The 16,141-nt window shown below is 40.0% G+C and overlaps 1 protein-coding gene across 2 annotated transcripts in view; it reads left to right on the top strand.

Annotated features, from left to right (window-relative positions):
* Positions 1-16,141, top strand: part of CIT (citron rho-interacting serine/threonine kinase) — a 66,758-nt gene that overhangs the window by 40,084 nt on the left and 10,533 nt on the right. For both annotated transcript variants that reach the window (XM_041420519.1, XM_041420518.1), the window contains 14 exons: positions 1,950-2,003; positions 9,343-9,540; positions 9,995-10,188; positions 10,685-10,820; positions 11,215-11,319; positions 11,990-12,130; positions 12,300-12,407; positions 13,136-13,298; positions 13,542-13,706; positions 13,800-13,937; positions 14,183-14,363; positions 14,587-14,678; positions 14,969-15,073; positions 15,927-16,096. In XM_041420519.1, the coding sequence (XP_041276453.1) occupies positions 1,950-2,003; positions 9,343-9,540; positions 9,995-10,188; positions 10,685-10,820; positions 11,215-11,319; positions 11,990-12,130; positions 12,300-12,407; positions 13,136-13,298; positions 13,542-13,706; positions 13,800-13,937; positions 14,183-14,363; positions 14,587-14,678; positions 14,969-15,073; positions 15,927-16,096 (1,950 nt within the window). The remainder of the gene's footprint in view (positions 1-1,949; positions 2,004-9,342; positions 9,541-9,994; positions 10,189-10,684; positions 10,821-11,214; positions 11,320-11,989; positions 12,131-12,299; positions 12,408-13,135; positions 13,299-13,541; positions 13,707-13,799; positions 13,938-14,182; positions 14,364-14,586; positions 14,679-14,968; positions 15,074-15,926; positions 16,097-16,141) is intronic.

Genomic DNA, 16,141 nt, shown 5'->3' with positions numbered 1-16,141 from the left:
GGCTGATGGCTTGTAGGAGCATCATTACTTTTGTTTTGAAGTGAAAGTTGTATCTGAAATTGGAATTGTTAGGAGTTTAACTTTGTGATTTACTTATTTAAATAATAGCTCATGAGTTTGGAAGTACTTGATGGTCATAAATGTTTTGATGATTTTTTTTCTTCCTATCAGTTACCCTGCTTTGAGGATACTTATTCAGGGGGGGAAAAAAACCCCACCAGATTCATAGGAAGAGTGTTCTAACACAATTTTATTCCAGTGCTTCTTTCATTAAAAATTGTCATGTGTGTCTGGTGAGGTGTGTGAGCGATAGAAAGGAAAACAGAGTCCAAGTTCTGCCACCCTCTTCCACCCCAACCCCTGTAAAAGGAGTTCTAGATTACATGCTGCTGGTTGCTGTCTCTTGAGCACAAAAGGATGCTTTCAAACTGTTTGATTCCAAGAAATATTTCCTTCACAAAAGATTCCCAGGGTTGTGGGTAGAGAGTTTGACTTGCTACCAGCTAACCCCCCCTTGAGCAGCAGCCTGTAATGACCTTCAAATCCTGTGATTTGGAAGCGTTGAAAATGTGCATTCTTGTGCTCCAGTGGCATTTAATCAAAGAACCGTTCTGAATATTGCTGCCATTGCCGGTTTTTGGGAGGGGAGGGGGGCTCAGCTGGCACGGGTGCTGGTATTATGCTGATGCTTTGGGTAGATGAATGGCAGAACCATTCCCTCAGTTCTAAAGTGGGCACGGGCTGGGCAAGTGCAGCAACAGCATCGAGGCCTAAGAATAACTGAATAGAAATGGCACTGGGCTCTTTTTGCTGAGAACTGAGGCAGTCCCTTCCCAGCTGAAAGCTTTGCATAACAGCCACTATCACTGCCAGGGGGCTGGCAATGCACTTGGGATCCTTACCCAGCAGTGAAACAGATGAATATTCATGACCTGTGCTCACTCAGTAATTGCTCCAGTTAATGGGGCAAACTGGTAGTGCTGGACCAGCTGCTGTCAGACAGCCCAGCCAAGCAGGCTTGGGACTATTCCTGTCATGGAGTTTTTTAAATACTTTTATTTCTCATGTTGCCTGTTGGACTAAGATAGTTTGTAAGCTCTCATATTTGCCTTCTGCTGAACGTTTTTTTTCCTGTTTAGTCTCTTGGCTCCAAGGAAAATGTTCTGAATGAAGAAAGGTGGCTGGATATGAGCAGTAACCTTTCCTTTAAGTTTTCACATAGCACATGGCATTAGACACTTGTTAAATCACTTTGAATTTCGAGAGAGGCCACGAGGCTGAAACAAGAACTTTTTGCTTTGTCATGCTTTGCTTGTAAATTAGGGGATAAAAATGGTGCATGCAATACTGCATTCTTTAAAATGAGTGTTTGAACTTTTCTGTACTTTAGATGCTGTCCTCCAAAGAATTGATTATTATGTTTTATCACTGCTTTTTAGAGAGGCTCAGGCTTAAATGTGACTTTATGGTAGGGTTCAGGTAGATGGGCAGAGCTGTTTGGGGTAGCTTGCATTATACATCACTATAGTTTTTCTTTGCAAGCATTTAATTGTGTGCAGTGTTTATTTTCTATGAAACATCAATCGGGATACGAAAATAAAACCAACTCAAATTAAAATATCAAGAATGTAAAAACTTAACATGGGATCAACAAGTCTTCTGGTGCCCATTTCAAATGGAACCTGTTACATAATTCCATTCTTGAGCTTGTGCATTTTCCTAAAGCACTTCGGAGCTGGGAGCATAAGTGTATTTTGATTAAGTATTTTGATTAAGTAGGATGGGACTTTTGCTAATCAGTTCTTTGCCACTGCAAAGTGCTTTCATAGCCTGCAGCATCTGCCTTCCAAACTTTGCTTGCTGGTAGACTGTTCTGCAGTTTGTTTAGCAACAGCATTCTCGAATACTAATGTATGAAAAATTGATGATTAACTTCTTACCTCCTTTAGGCACATAGAGATGAAATCCAGCGTAAATTTGAAGCCCTTCGTAATAGCTGCACAGTGAGTATTAAATACAGATCATTGAATTATTTTGAAATTAAGGATAATGAAACAAACAATTTCCTCATTTAATCCTTGATGACACTAGTTCCTAATGTGGACTTTTGGCTTCAAGGTGCTAGTAGGAGCTGGATGGATTGGATTGGATTTCTTTTAGGTTTCAGGTAAACCTCAATTTTGAGGTTTTAGTCTGATCATGAAATTGTCACTGTTCTTCTTTTTGGAGAAGAAAGTAAATTAAAATATCTCATTGCAGTGCAGCTAATAAGAATGGTGCAGCAGCTGCAAAAAATGATTGTAGATGAAGGTCTTTTCTGCTCACAAGAGGAAAAGATCTACCTGTCCAAATTCTGAGCTGCATTGTAGACCTAGACCTGAGTGGGTTTTAAGGAGGATTTTAACACTGTTTGAAGAAACAAAAAAGTGTTAAGGTTCCAAATAATACATTGGCATACAGCAGAGAGAACTCCAGGATCTGAATTTTCACCTTTTGTTGCCTGAGGTCTTTGACATGTTTTTGGATTCTTTTAATCAGTTCAGGATAGATGTACAAGGGCTTTGTCTATCCACAGGGATTCTTGCAGTTTGACACTATCTTCACACTTGTTCCTGGTAGTTGATGGAGAGCATATGCCTTTCAATGACGTAAATTACACAAGTATTGGATAAGGAAGGACCACAATCCTCTGGGTCAGCAGTGATTGTAAATTATTCTGGGCTTTTTCTCTCTACCCCACACCGTAAGCCGGGCTTAATTGTTGGGACTTATCTTGATTGTTTCCCTGCTTCCAGTGATTTCCTCAAATGTAATTTTTCATGCTGTAGGAGTAAGTCTCTAATGTATAAGTTTTCATCTTTTAAAATATCTTTTCAGCATGGGAGTCATTCTGTTTTCCTCACTTCCTCTTTAGCACTAAGCAAGGGGATTCTTCTGGACATGGAATATCTAGATAGGAAGAAGTGAGGAAGTACAGCTTTCTAAAGTGTTTTAACCTCTGTCTAAGAGAAATCCTACACAAGAAACTTCACTTTCTGTTCCCTTCCTCATTTTCTTAGATTTGACTGTCTAGCTCCCTATGTGTCATCATAGATCTTATATCCAGAGCTATCTTCTGTTGCTCTGGATCTTGCCTTTCATTCAGAGTGGCAGCTTTCTGTGAAAACACTTTTGTGATCTCCATGCAGGGAAAAACCAGGTGTGGAAACTCTGTGGCTTCTGTTCACTGCAGGGTCAGCTGCCTTGCAGAGCTGTAACTCATTATCTAGTGACACTTCAGCTCTGAGTGTGGGGAACAGGCTCCAGCAGTGAAGAATGACCCATAACATTTCCAGAATGTCAAGAGCTTCAAAGGACTTGTAAAAGTGTTGTGCATTGTAAGGTCCTCCAGTGGGATAAGTGGGATTAGACATCCTTATCAATAATAAATTAATTAAATAGTTCCTGAATGAATAATACATGCCCATGGTACATTCTCTTTGCAGCCCAGGAGAATGCATGTATAATTTAATTTCATATTGTGTGCTATGACTGCTCCTGGCTGTCCATCCTGCCTGAGGAATGAGGAAATCAGGGAAATCTTCTGTTGCCAGTGAGGGTCAAGAAATGCTAATTACACTGCTTTCACCAGATGTTTCACACTTGTTTTTATCTGATGGTACCAGTATGATGCAGGCTGTGCTTTTTGGTGTGACTCCACTTGAAGGTGATTAGAATTTATACTCCTTTTAAAATCCAACAACACTTCAAGGGAATAATTGTAATATGCTACTACTTATACAGCCTGATAAAGGATGGATTTATTCTTTCAGGAAGTTCTCAAGAGAGATCCTTTTTAAGCTGACACAAACTCCTTGAACTAGTCTGGCAAACTTTGCTAGGGAATTACTTTTTATTTGATCTTATTGAGAAGCCCCAAACAGCGTAAGAATTACAAAAATAAGATTAGACAGGAAAAAAATATTAAAAAATTGAATTACTTCAGTACTTTTGCAGTCTTCAAAAGATAAATAAAAATACCTAATCTACTTTCTTTGGTATTGTTCCTGTTTCTCTAGCTTCACAAAGGTCACAGCTTCTGATTGTAGAGAAGGCTGTGTCTGCTTTCCTTGTATCCTCATTGCACACTTGGCCTTCCTTTTGCTGAGGTCTCTGACCAAGGAGGCATTTTTAGGTTCTCCTTTTTCATGCTTTCTGTCACTCAGTTGAGCAAGAAATAATAGGATACGTAATTACAACAAAAATTGTAACTTGTGGTACCTGCTGAACACACACACAGAGTCATATCACAACCTTCTCACAATGATAGCCCATCCAGCAAATCTGTTGAGGGAGAAAAACTAGTTCCCTACATTTATCCTGTGAAACAAATGGCCCATTTGAGTGTTAAAAGTATTTTCCAGGCAATCAAAGCAAGATCTAGAAATAAAAGGCATTCTTGAAGAGGAAAATTTACACATTTGTCAGTTGTTTCTAGATATCTCCAAATTGTGGCTTGTTCTGAGATCACCAGCATGTTTAAACTTAAAAATACAATTAAGTTATCTAAATAATAATAATAGAATTGTTTCCAAAAGGAATCTTCTATTAAGCAGGAAGTAAAGTCTTTAAATATTTAGCAGGAAATAGTCCTATAAAAGCCTTGCACTCAGCTTAGTAAAATACCAGAGAACCACCATCTGAATCATCTGGGTTTTTCAGGTACAGGCTGTTGCTTTTACTCTAGCAATGAGTGGCATTTCTTATTCCTATTTGGATATGGCATTTCCATTTATTCAAGTTTTCCCTAATAAAACAAGACTTATCTTCCCTTCTTGAGTTTCTTTTGTCATCATCTTGTGTTCCAGTCTTAAACATTAACAGGCTTGATTTGCACTTGTGCAAGAGATTGGATACTGAGGCATTAAATCTGCAAGCACATCAGACAGGTATAATTTAAGTTATGTGTGAATTCCTGCTGAACTCAGTCCAAGATCCTGATTCCACATTTGCTCCATAAGTTGACATAAGTTGTGTTCTTGTGAGCTTCCAAAATAATACTCAGAGATGTTACTTTGATAAAGCTAAATTGTGTTTCAGAGTAAAGGAATCTTGCCCACTGTAAAGGAATCTAGCCCACTGGCTAATATCCAGGCAAAAACTTTTATATGACTTTGTTAATTTTTTTTTTTTTTTTTAGTAAAATTCCTGTTGGGTGGAAGGGGTTATCCTTGATTCCCATTTCACAGAAAATATGATGGCAGAAAGCAGTTACAGGCAGAAATGGAGTTTTGTATTTTTTTGTAGCCTGACAAAAAAATCAGAGACTTCTAAGGCATTACTGTGAGAGGTTAATGAGGCTTCACTGTGGATAACATCATCATCATTTGAGGAAGAGGCTCCTGTTTGGGAGAGGCAGCTCATCTTCTGGGACCTAGGACAGGACCACAGGGACTGGGTGTTTTAATCCTGGCTTGCTGTGGGGAGGAGAGGAATGCAGTATGGGCAGTGTCCCTCAAGATAAACCATGAAGAGTTTTTGGAGACTGAGATCCATGTTTAAGGTGTGTTTCAAGGCACAGATGTTGTCTGACTGTGGAGAGGGGAGGAAAGTAAGGGATTAATTGTCAGGTATTGATGGAGCAGGTAGAGATACAATCTGTCTGCAGCCCTGTTTGAGAGCCTGAGCCTCCCAGTGTTGGGATTTCTCTGCCTGAAAATTTCTTTGTCTCAGACAGTAGGTGAAGACAAAAGGAGTCTGTCTGCTCTCACTTCCTCCTCACAATAATTTGGGGCTGAGAGACAGCTTTTTCTTGTTTTCTATTTACTTCTGACAGGTAGCTTTCTGGTAAAGATTAGTAGGGATGGGAGGAGTGGAAATGGATAAAGCAACACTATTAGTCTGGAATTGGATTAAATTTCAAATAAGACACTGCTGATAGCATCCCACAACAGCTCCCCTTGCTGTGTCCTAGCATTTTCCTGCATGTTTGTTGATGGCATGTGAGAACTGAGACATCTTTATGAAGGAATAAGGTATGGGGAAGTTTGCAAGCTGCAGTTACTAGTATATAAATAAAACTCCTTGTTTTTCTCCTTTTCCTCGTTATTGTGCCTGTGGTTTTGCTATGTGGAGCATATGGATTAAATTTAGTATATTTTATCTGGAATGCAAACCAAATCATCATGGCCTTGACTGTTTGTTGCTCTGATATTTGATTTAATCCATGGCTGGAGAGGTTTGTAGGACCAGGGATAACAGCTGGGAATCTGCTCAGCCTCACCAGAGGAATGCTTTTCTTTCCTCAGATTATTCAGTGGGGAGGGAATTGTGCTGGATGTGGCCCCTTCTGCTGAGGAGCTGCTGTGCTAGGGTTGCTCTGCAATATTTAAAAATGAAATACAGTCCTCTGCATCAGGATAAAGATAAGCTGTGTGCTTAGACGTGGTGTGCAGTGAACAATCTGTGTAGTTAGATGATATCTCTGGTTTATGGATTAGTTGCGATGAAGATGTGCATAAATAGAGGAGAAAATTCCAGTTGCTCTGAGTGGTAATGCAGTAGCACAGATACAGTGGCTGTCTAGATTGTCTAGAGTTGCTTTTCCAAGGTTTCACGTGTTTGGTGAATTTATAAACTTAAAATGTGAAGATTTTTCTAATTATATTATGCGTTTCTAAAGGATGTAATAGCATTTTCTTACTGATGTTCCTTTAATATACTTCACATTTACCTCAGAATAGCTCAGGGTTGGTTGGTTTGTTTGAGGTTTTTTGGGGCTTTTTTTTTGCCTGGGGATTTCTTTAACTGAAAAGAAAAATATCTAAAGCTATTAACTCTTTCCAGGTACAGGATTCTGGTATAGGTTGTATGTATGCCCAAGACAGTATTTCCAATTAAATGTGGGGTTTTTTTTGATTTGTGTTTCCTTTTTTGTTGATCCCCAGGACATGCATTTATGTCACACTAAATCCTATTTTCCTGTGTCAGCATTACCCATTACTTTTTAGGCTTTTAGTGTTAATAAACTCTCTAATCCTGTTGGGTTATACATAGGTGTAGATAGCTGTTGGATGTGGTAACAAACATTCCCCTTCCCCATGAAAAATGGAAGATTGTACCAAGAGGAACAAATTTTCTCCTGTTAAAAAAGAAATTATATCTATCTAGATTACATTATCTAGGTTATAATATGGTTGGAATTTAAGCCAAGGTGTTTTAGAATTGTCAGTAAATAAACTGTTAGAAGGAAAGAGATCATGTCACACCTTCTGGAACCCTTCTTTGTTAACTGCTTTGTAATTTGTCTGAAGTTTTCCAGAAATAGCCTACTGGATAAAATATAGCAGTGAAATATAATATGATCTGGTTTAATTTTAGTTGTATTCAGGGAAAGAAGTCAAAATCTCAGAACCCAGAATAAAAGAAAATGGGAGCTCAACTTCCTGCCCTTAAGGAATAAAATCAACTTGAAATACAGCCAGTTTTAATAATTAATTAAGTAGTTGGACATATTAACTCTGCATATTATTTTATCCATTTTATCCCTCATCTCGGTTTTCTTGTATTTCAAAACTAGCTTACCTTTTTTTATAATAGAAATTACTTGAATTAGTATATAAATTAGATGTGGAAAAAAACATGAATGTATAAAATATCTCTTGAAACTGCCTAGATACATGGTGTGGTTAAACATAAAATGAAAACAAATGGAAGAAAAAGTGAGTTTCTGATCTGACATTGAGTAGAGATCTCAGCTGATGTAAGAGCAGTAGGTAAAACACTGTAAAAGCAAATGTTCTTTTGCTCCTTTTTGTTTGTATAAACAAATCTAATTTCTTATTTCTGTAGCAATATAGGCACTAACGTGTCTTTACAACACAGGCTGCCCCCCCTGAAAGCTTGGTGCAAACAGTGCAGGGGAAAATGTGTATTTTGAACAGGGCAGTGAGAGTGCTCAGAAACAAGCACATGATCAGATTTCTTCAGAAATGTTGTGTTTTGAAGTGTGAATCATCTTGATTTGACCCTGAACATATGGGTGGCAGGAACTCCCCTTCACCCAGCAGGGAGTAATGGCTGTTGGACTTTTTCTGCTCACAGTTTAAAAATCAAATACTGTTAATTTAGGTCTAGGAGAGGCATGGTAAAAGGCTGCCAAAATATGCATTACAGATCCTTCAAAAAGAAGTGGTTGTCATCTTTCCAGAGAGCTGAGAAGAGCTGTGTGCTCTATCCTCTACTGCTTTAGATATTTAAGTCCTTGGCTTGTGTAGGAAATTAGAACATTTACATTTGAATGTGTGGCCAACTGTGCTCTGAGATTTTATTTTTTCCTATTTAATGAAGTATCTTTTTCACTTTTCTTTGACATCCAGGCAAAAGAGCCTCTAGAACATATTTTTAAGGGTTGAATGTGAATTGTATAGAGTTTACCAGTTTCTGAAATTCTTTTTATTAAGCTGATTTCAAGATTACTGAGGTTTCTTTCTCTTCTGTTGTGGTGACATTGATTTTGAGTTAGGGGAGGTACAAATTCATCCACCCAGTGTTCAGGCCTTTCATTCATAAAACCAACTGTGAAAATGGCCCACTGTTGTTTATATTTGGCTTTCAATTGGAGGGGACTGTGGTTGGAAGCTTTTAGTTAGTGCTGACTGAACAAATGGATGCTGCCACTTTGGCAAAGGCCTTGTAGAGTTTTTGCTTTTCACTGATTTTCCATATTGTGTTACCACACTGGTTTCTTCCCTCCTGTGTACCCAGCTGCCATCCATAATGCTGTTACTTTGATAGAATGTATTTCTTAACATTTTTCTGCCTTTGCTGGTTATACTCAGTGTTACAAATAATAACATAAACAATTCCCAGGGATATCCATCAGGTTGCACTGCCTCCACTGCACCTCTTGGTCTGTTTTCTTCAGTACCACACTTTGAAAGCCTTTCTGAGAGTGATTAGCCTCATTGCACTTAGGGGAGATTGAGGCAAAAAAAGGTCACTGTAAGTCAGCAGCAGAGCTGAGAATTCAGCCAGAACTCCTGGTTCCCAATCCAGTGCTTTAACTGTGACAGGTCTCTCAAATAATAAATTACATTGCAGCATATTTATGCTCTGAACCAGATTTTTTAAAAAAAGTTATTTTCTCTAAGACACAAAACTCTACTCTTAATCCAAGTACATTACTATGAAAAAATATCTGCCACTATAATGCTGCCTTTTTTTTTTTTAATTAGAAAAAATGTAAAAGCTTGGCAATAAATAATTCTGTGTGAATTGATTAATCTCCCCAGTTATATAGAAGAATGATGGATGATTTCAAAAACCTGTGCTTACTCACATGTAATTTATTTTTCTTTCTAGGTGATTTCAGATTTGGAAGAGCAGCTGAACCAGCTCACTGAAGACAATGCAGAGCTGAACAACCAGAATTTCTTCCTGTCCAAACAACTCGACGAGGCCTCGGGGGCCAACGACGAGGTTGTGCAGCTGCGGAGCGAAGTCGATCATCTCCGCCGAGAGATCACTGAGAGGGAGATGCAGCTGACCAGCCAGAAACAAGTAAGGCTCTCTAGGTATGGCCAGGAGCTCTTGGTGGGAGCTGGCAAACATTCCTTCTGCATCTGGAAACCCATAAGAAGTGATGATGCTTCCGGGGGCAATGGCATTTAAGCCTTCCTTCCCAGGGCAGTTGAGTGAATGGAAATTTTTGGTGTCTCCCATCATGTTTTTATACCATTTTATTTAGCAATCCTGCACTCTGAAGGCATTGTCATTTAGAATTACTCATCTTAATTTTGTGGCGCTGGAAATCTCGAAATGTTCATAATGAGATCGACCTGACATTATCAGGGATCACAAGTGAATGTACAGGAGCCTTGAAATAAACGGGCTGTGATCTCCCAGCTCCTGCTGGCTGCCGATTTGCATGTACTGTAATCGAATTGCTACGGCTGAAGCTGAAAGTGCACGCTTGATGTGGGATGTGAGAATTGATAGGAGGATTTATTTTTAGACTATGGAGGCCTTGAAGACAACATGTACGATGCTGGAAGAGCAAGTAATGGACTTGGAGGCCCTGAATGATGAACTCCTGGAGAAAGAGCGCCAGTGGGAAGCGTGGAGAAATGTTCTAGGGGATGAGAAGTCCCAGTTTGAATGTCGAGTTAGAGAGCTGCAGAGGATGCTGGATACGGAGAAACAGAGCAGGTCTCTCTCCCTTCCTTCCCTTTTGTTAACTTTTATAAAAATTCTCTATAGAAGCTAGTACAAAAATTATATTTAGCATAGGATATGGGAGTTGGAGCTAAATATAAAATCTTGAGGTAGTTCTAAAAATGGTTTATTAGTTAGTAGTCATCACTGATATTGTTCCTTTTGTTTCTTTGCAAGTGAACGATTCAAGGGGAGTGGTATTTATCATTGTAATTTATAAAATGTCTTGATTTATTATCTTCTATTTTATTTTATGGAAAAAATAGTCTTTGCTCCTGACTGTTCATGTGGGGTCTTGAAATTTTTAAGGCTGTAGTTCTAGCAGGGACAGGAACAGGATTATGTAATACAGAAGTGTTGCAGCAAACAGTCTGGCTTTCTAATGTAACATCTTGAATTTGAGGCAACCCCTGAAAAAGTTATTGATGCCACTGCCTGCTAGGGGGAGAGGTCAAGGAGTTAGGTAACATTGTTTTCCATTTTAATGCAGAGTGAGAGCAGATCAGCGTATTACTGAGTCTCGCCAGGTGGTAGAGCTGGCTGTCAAGGAACACAAGGCAGAGATTCTGGCCCTACAGCAAGCACTCAAGGAACAAAAACTCAAAGCAGAGAGCCTTTCTGATAAGGTAAGTAACTTTCAATCCTAGACTTTCATAATTAGAGGAAATACTTTTCCACTGATATTACTTTTAGAAAAGTGGCCTTGAGCAGCTTTTTTTCAAGATGTTATAGAGACAAGTTAAAAAGACTGAAGGGCATAGAATACAATTCTATCTTCAAGCCAAAGACCTCAGATTTTCTTTGAAAAAGACTAAAGCAGCCTATGATGCCTGGAATGAAGTCCTTCAATAATTTGGTATCTGCATTTGAACAAGCCAAAATGTCTTTTGGCTGATTTTTCCCCAGCAACCAAAGGCTAATTGTATCATTTTTCTTCAGCATGTGCTTGGTGAAGTCGGATTTTAAGATTCTGGAACTATATTTATTAGTGTTCAATGTTATTCTGACCCTCTTTCCCAGCTCAATGACCTGGAGAAGAAACATGCCATGCTGGAGATGAACGCCCGCAGTTTACAGCAGAAGCTTGAGACAGAAAGGGAGCTCAAGCAGAGGCTTCTGGAGGAGGTAACCTTGGAGATTCATGGTAGAACTTCAGAAGGTTCCACATCTTGAGGAGGGGAGGTTGTGTGAATGAGAGTTACACATCCATCCTTCTTCTATATAACTGGGGAGATTAATCAAGTTGGAGTTGTTGTCACTTAAAAGTTTGCAGAGAGTGTGGCCATGTCAGGGAGCACTAAAAGTTCATGGTTTTCCTAGTCAAGAAAGTATAACCTTCTTGTCAAGAAAGTATAACTCCTGAAGGACCAGGGGTATTTTGTCACATGCCCTCCTCTGGTGTTGATTGGAGACAAAGATGTAAACAGCTGGCCATTATTTTCCTAGTCACTCACATGTGACTATGACTGTCCTGGTTTATACTAAAGGTTGTAGTTTTAATTTATTTTTGTAAAACACTGAGGTGGCTTCTGGTGGTTGTACAAAGAGCTTGAGAAAGTAGTGCTGCTACAGATTAATATAAATACACAGAAATGCTTGTTTAGTCACAATGCATTCTGAAAAGAAAGGAATCTTCTAGAGTATTGTAATTTTCCATCTTTTGAAGAATTGTGTGTTTATTAATAAGTTCTGCAATGATGATTATTTCACAAGGAGTGACAACATTTAATAGCTTTTGCTTACAAGCAAGAAGACAACAAACCCAAAACACTGGCCTTTGTTTTCCTTCCAACAGCAAGCAAAGCTGCAGCAGCAAATGGATCTGCAGAAGAACCACATCTTCCGCCTGACTCAAGGTCTGCAAGAGGCCCTGGACCGAGCAGATCTTCTGAAGACTGAGAGAAGTGACCTGGAATATCAGCTGGAAAACATTCAGGTGAGGGTGAGCAAGCAGGGCAGTGCTCTGCCTCATTCCCTGTGAGGCTCTAGGATGTGATTTACAGTTTGTGTGTGACACTTTCTTTTTTAGCTCTGTTTTGCTATTGAGTTGTTTGTTTGTTCCTTCTGTTAAGATGAAATTTCTTGCATCTGTGTGTGATTCACAGGTTCTCTATTCCCATGAAAAAGTGAAAATGGAGGGCACTATTTCTCAGCAAACTAAACTCATTGATTTCCTGCAGGCAAAGATGGACCAACCAGCAAAAAAGAAAAAGGTGGGTGAAGAAGGTTTGAGAGGCATGGAATTAAATGGTTTTGTAATTAGTTATGTGCTGTGTATTCTTAATATTCTGTTTTATCTTTCTTTGTGTAACAAAATGTTGTCCTCATTTAAGACCATTCTGAGTTGGTGAACACAAACTTTACTAGGCAGAATGTGTTCTTTGTGGCTTTTCTGGTATTTTGTTATTCAATAACTTAGGTTGTTATACAACACTTAGGTTCCAACCCAGTAGCTACACCTCAGTGAAGCTGTAGGAATACAGAATTTTAAGCATGTTTTTTTAATGCTGAGTATAATTTTTTATATTTTTTAAATGTATATGTGTACAAACCTATCATGTATCAAGACTGGTTGTCCTGTAGTCACAGCATAGGATGGAGCAGTCAGGCATTGTGACTTGTGTCACACCTTTGTCAGAAGCTGCTCTGTCATTTTGAATGAAGTAATTTAATTTTAACCACGTATTTTGAGATCCTCTGTTTAGATGCTTTGGGAGACTCCAGGTGTGAGTACTAACAGGTAATGTACATCCCTCTTTAAATTAATCCATATCTTGACATTTTTCTCTCCAGTGCCAATATGAACTAAAAATCCATCTTTACACATAACAGAATTGCCATTAGGCCCTCTGGCCGGACTGCCACTAGCTAGTGTCACTTTGCCTAGGTTCAGCCATCTCTTGCTAGGAGTTAGGAGTTGTCTGTGTGTTTCTGTTGCTAGGGCCTGTTTAGTCGGCGGAAAGAGGACCCTTCTTTACCCACACAGGTTCCCCTGCAATACAATGAGCTGAAAGTGGCACTGGAGAAGGAGAAGGCTCGTTCTGCTGAGCTGGAGGAGGCTCTACAGAAAACACGCATTGAACTCAGATCTGCTCGTGAAGAAGGTAGGGGCTAACAGAAAGGTGAATCTGGAAGGAGGCACACGTTCTTGGTCTGAAAATGTGCCTTTAATTGTGTGCCACTCTAGCAATAACATATGTTGTTTAACTATTACCAATGCTGTGATGTTACAATAAAGCTGCGCTTGATTCTGTGGGCTGTAACTGCAGACTGGTCGCACAGAGCCCTGCTAGGAACCAGAGTGCCACGTTGGTCACGTTAACCAGGGACATTTGTCTTGTCTGTAGCTGCTCATCGGAAAATATCCGACCACCCTCACCCCTCCACCCCGGCCACAGCCAGGCAGCAGATCATCATGTCTGCCATAGTGCGCTCCCCAGAGCACCAGCCCACGCCCATCAGTCTGCTGGCTCCACCGTCCAGCCGCCGGAAGGAATCCTCCACGCCTGAGGGTAGGCTCCTGCTCAGCTCCTCTTCCACCTCTGCCAATGCCATCTCTTTATCGATTTCGTTTTCACCCTGCTGATGAGTTGTGTCCCTTGCAGAGTACAGCCGGCGCCTGAAGGAGCGAATGCACCACAACATCCCCCATCGCTTCAACGTGGGGCTCAACATGAGGGCCACCAAGTGCGCCGTGTGCCTGGACACCGTGCACTTCGGCAGGCAGGCCTCCAAGTGTCTGGGTAAGGGCAAAATCAGCACAGCTCGGGGGGAGGAGAGGCATCAGCCATCTAGAGCAGGGAGGAAATGACAGTGTGAAGACTCTGAAACTACTTGGTGCAAACATTGAGAAAACATCATGGTTTGGAGTGGAAGGGGAACCTTGGAGAAGATGGGATTTGTGTGTTAGAAGTTGAGGCAGCTGTGTCATGATTGGGGTTTTTTTTTCTTGTCATTTAACAGAAGTTTTTCCCTGTCCTCTTGTCAGAATGCCAGGTGATGTGTCACCCAAAATGCTCAACTTGCTTGCCAGCTACTTGTGGGCTGCCAGCAGAATATGCCACACACTTCTCGGAAGCGTTCTGCCGGGATAAGATGAATTCCCCTGGCCTGCAGCTGAAGGAGCCAAGCACCAGTCTGCGTCTTGAAGGGTGGATGAAAGTGCCAAGGTATAAACAGGAGTCTTGGTGCCATGTCAGGTGCTGAAATATTTGGCCTGATATTACCCTGGCTCTTACAATGAGCTCATTGCTACAGGCCTGGACATTACAATTATTACCACTATAATTACAGTTGCTGCTGCTGAAATTTCTCTTTTATAGGAGTTGCATGCTTGCTTTATGTAGAATCCAAGCAGAAGGTCCAACATGGCTTTGTGCTTATTTTCCTCAGGAATAATAAACGTGGGCAACAGGGCTGGGACAGGAAGTATATTGTCCTGGAAGGAACCAAAGTGCTCATTTATGATGCAGAAGCAAGAGAAGGTAACTTAGAATTTCTAGCAAGAATATATTTTTTAATCTTCAGACATTGTTTGGTGGGTTGAGAGGCTTAAAGATTATTACTGTTTCCTATGGCTGTACCAAATTGAGCTAAATCTTCAGTGAAAAAGCAACATTATTTTTTTCTAGACTCTTAGCCATTTTATTGGCTGGGATGTCATAATAATCCAGCTGTGAAAACATCCAGTGTGCATCCACTTCCTTTTGCTATCACAGTTATTTTCTTGCTACCTTTTTGTCTGTCCCTAATCTGTCTCCCCATTCTCCTGCAGCTGGACAGAGGCCTCTGGAGGAATTTGAGCTCTGCCTTCCTGATGGTGATGTAACTGTTCATGGAGCTGTAGGAGCTACTGAGCTTACCAATACAGCAAAGACAGGTGAGAATCTTACATAGATGAGGTCAAATGGATTTCATCTGGCTTGCCATCAGTTAACCTTTGGCTGAACAGAATTTTCTCCCTCGAGCTTTCATTGTGTAATGCTGTAATTTACCTCCATCTGAATTAGGGGAGTAGCTCAGCACTCCAGATCTAGTTACACCCAGGCTGTTGCTTCTGTTGTGGTAGAACTGTGGTTAATATAGTCATCAACACAAATGGAAGTAAATCTTAAGAGATCTGTAGCATAAACACGCTTTATTTAAATTTCTTCTCTATTAACTGTGATGTATCATAACTTCTGCCACCATTGTGCTCTGACCACGAAGCCATTAACTTAGAAATGCTGTGGGGTGTATACAGTCTCTTATTATGAAAAAATGTTGATGTGTTGATTTGTATGTACTGAATAGAACTGATGGATAAGATTCTGTATGTCTTGACTGTTACATTAAAGGATACAGACTGTTAAAAACAAAGGTTTCCATAACCAGTTTTTACAGATTTTTCTTAATCAGTACAGGGAAAACTTTAGTCAAGTGGCTGGTTTGGTTTTGGTTTTGGCTTTTTTCCCGCAATGGAATTTCTTTCTTTTTTGAATAAAGGCAAGAAATTATTTTTGTTGAGTTAAAGACAGCCTTGTATGTATGGATTGCATACATCCAGCTAATATTTGGGTGTAAGTAGCTAGCCTGTGCAGGACCTGTAAAGGAGAAACCAATGTGTAAATTGCCATGGTACGTCATGATAAATACAACTTCTCTCCAATGAGGCTGAAAGGTGTTGATTTTAAGTCCACTGACAATATTCCAAAAACTAATCTAAGTCTTATTCTATCTATATAACATCTCAGATGTGCCATATATCCTAAAATTGGAGTCTCATCCACACACCACTTGCTGGCCTGGTAGAACACTCTACCTGTTAGCACCCAGCTTCCCTGACAAACAGCGCTGGGTCACAGCACTGGAATCAATAGTGGCAGGTGGGAGAGTTTCCAGAGAAAAAGCTGAGGCTGATGCTGTGAGTATGAAAGTTTCATTTAATAATAAAATATTCTGGGAGGGA

Source organism: Onychostruthus taczanowskii, unplaced genomic scaffold (assembly GCF_017590055.1).
Source record: "Onychostruthus taczanowskii isolate IOZ18803 unplaced genomic scaffold, ASM1759005v1 scaffold64, whole genome shotgun sequence".
NCBI classification, from domain to species: Eukaryota; Metazoa; Chordata; class Aves; order Passeriformes; family Passeridae; genus Onychostruthus; species Onychostruthus taczanowskii.
This window is presented reverse-complemented; position numbering and strand designations above follow the sequence as displayed.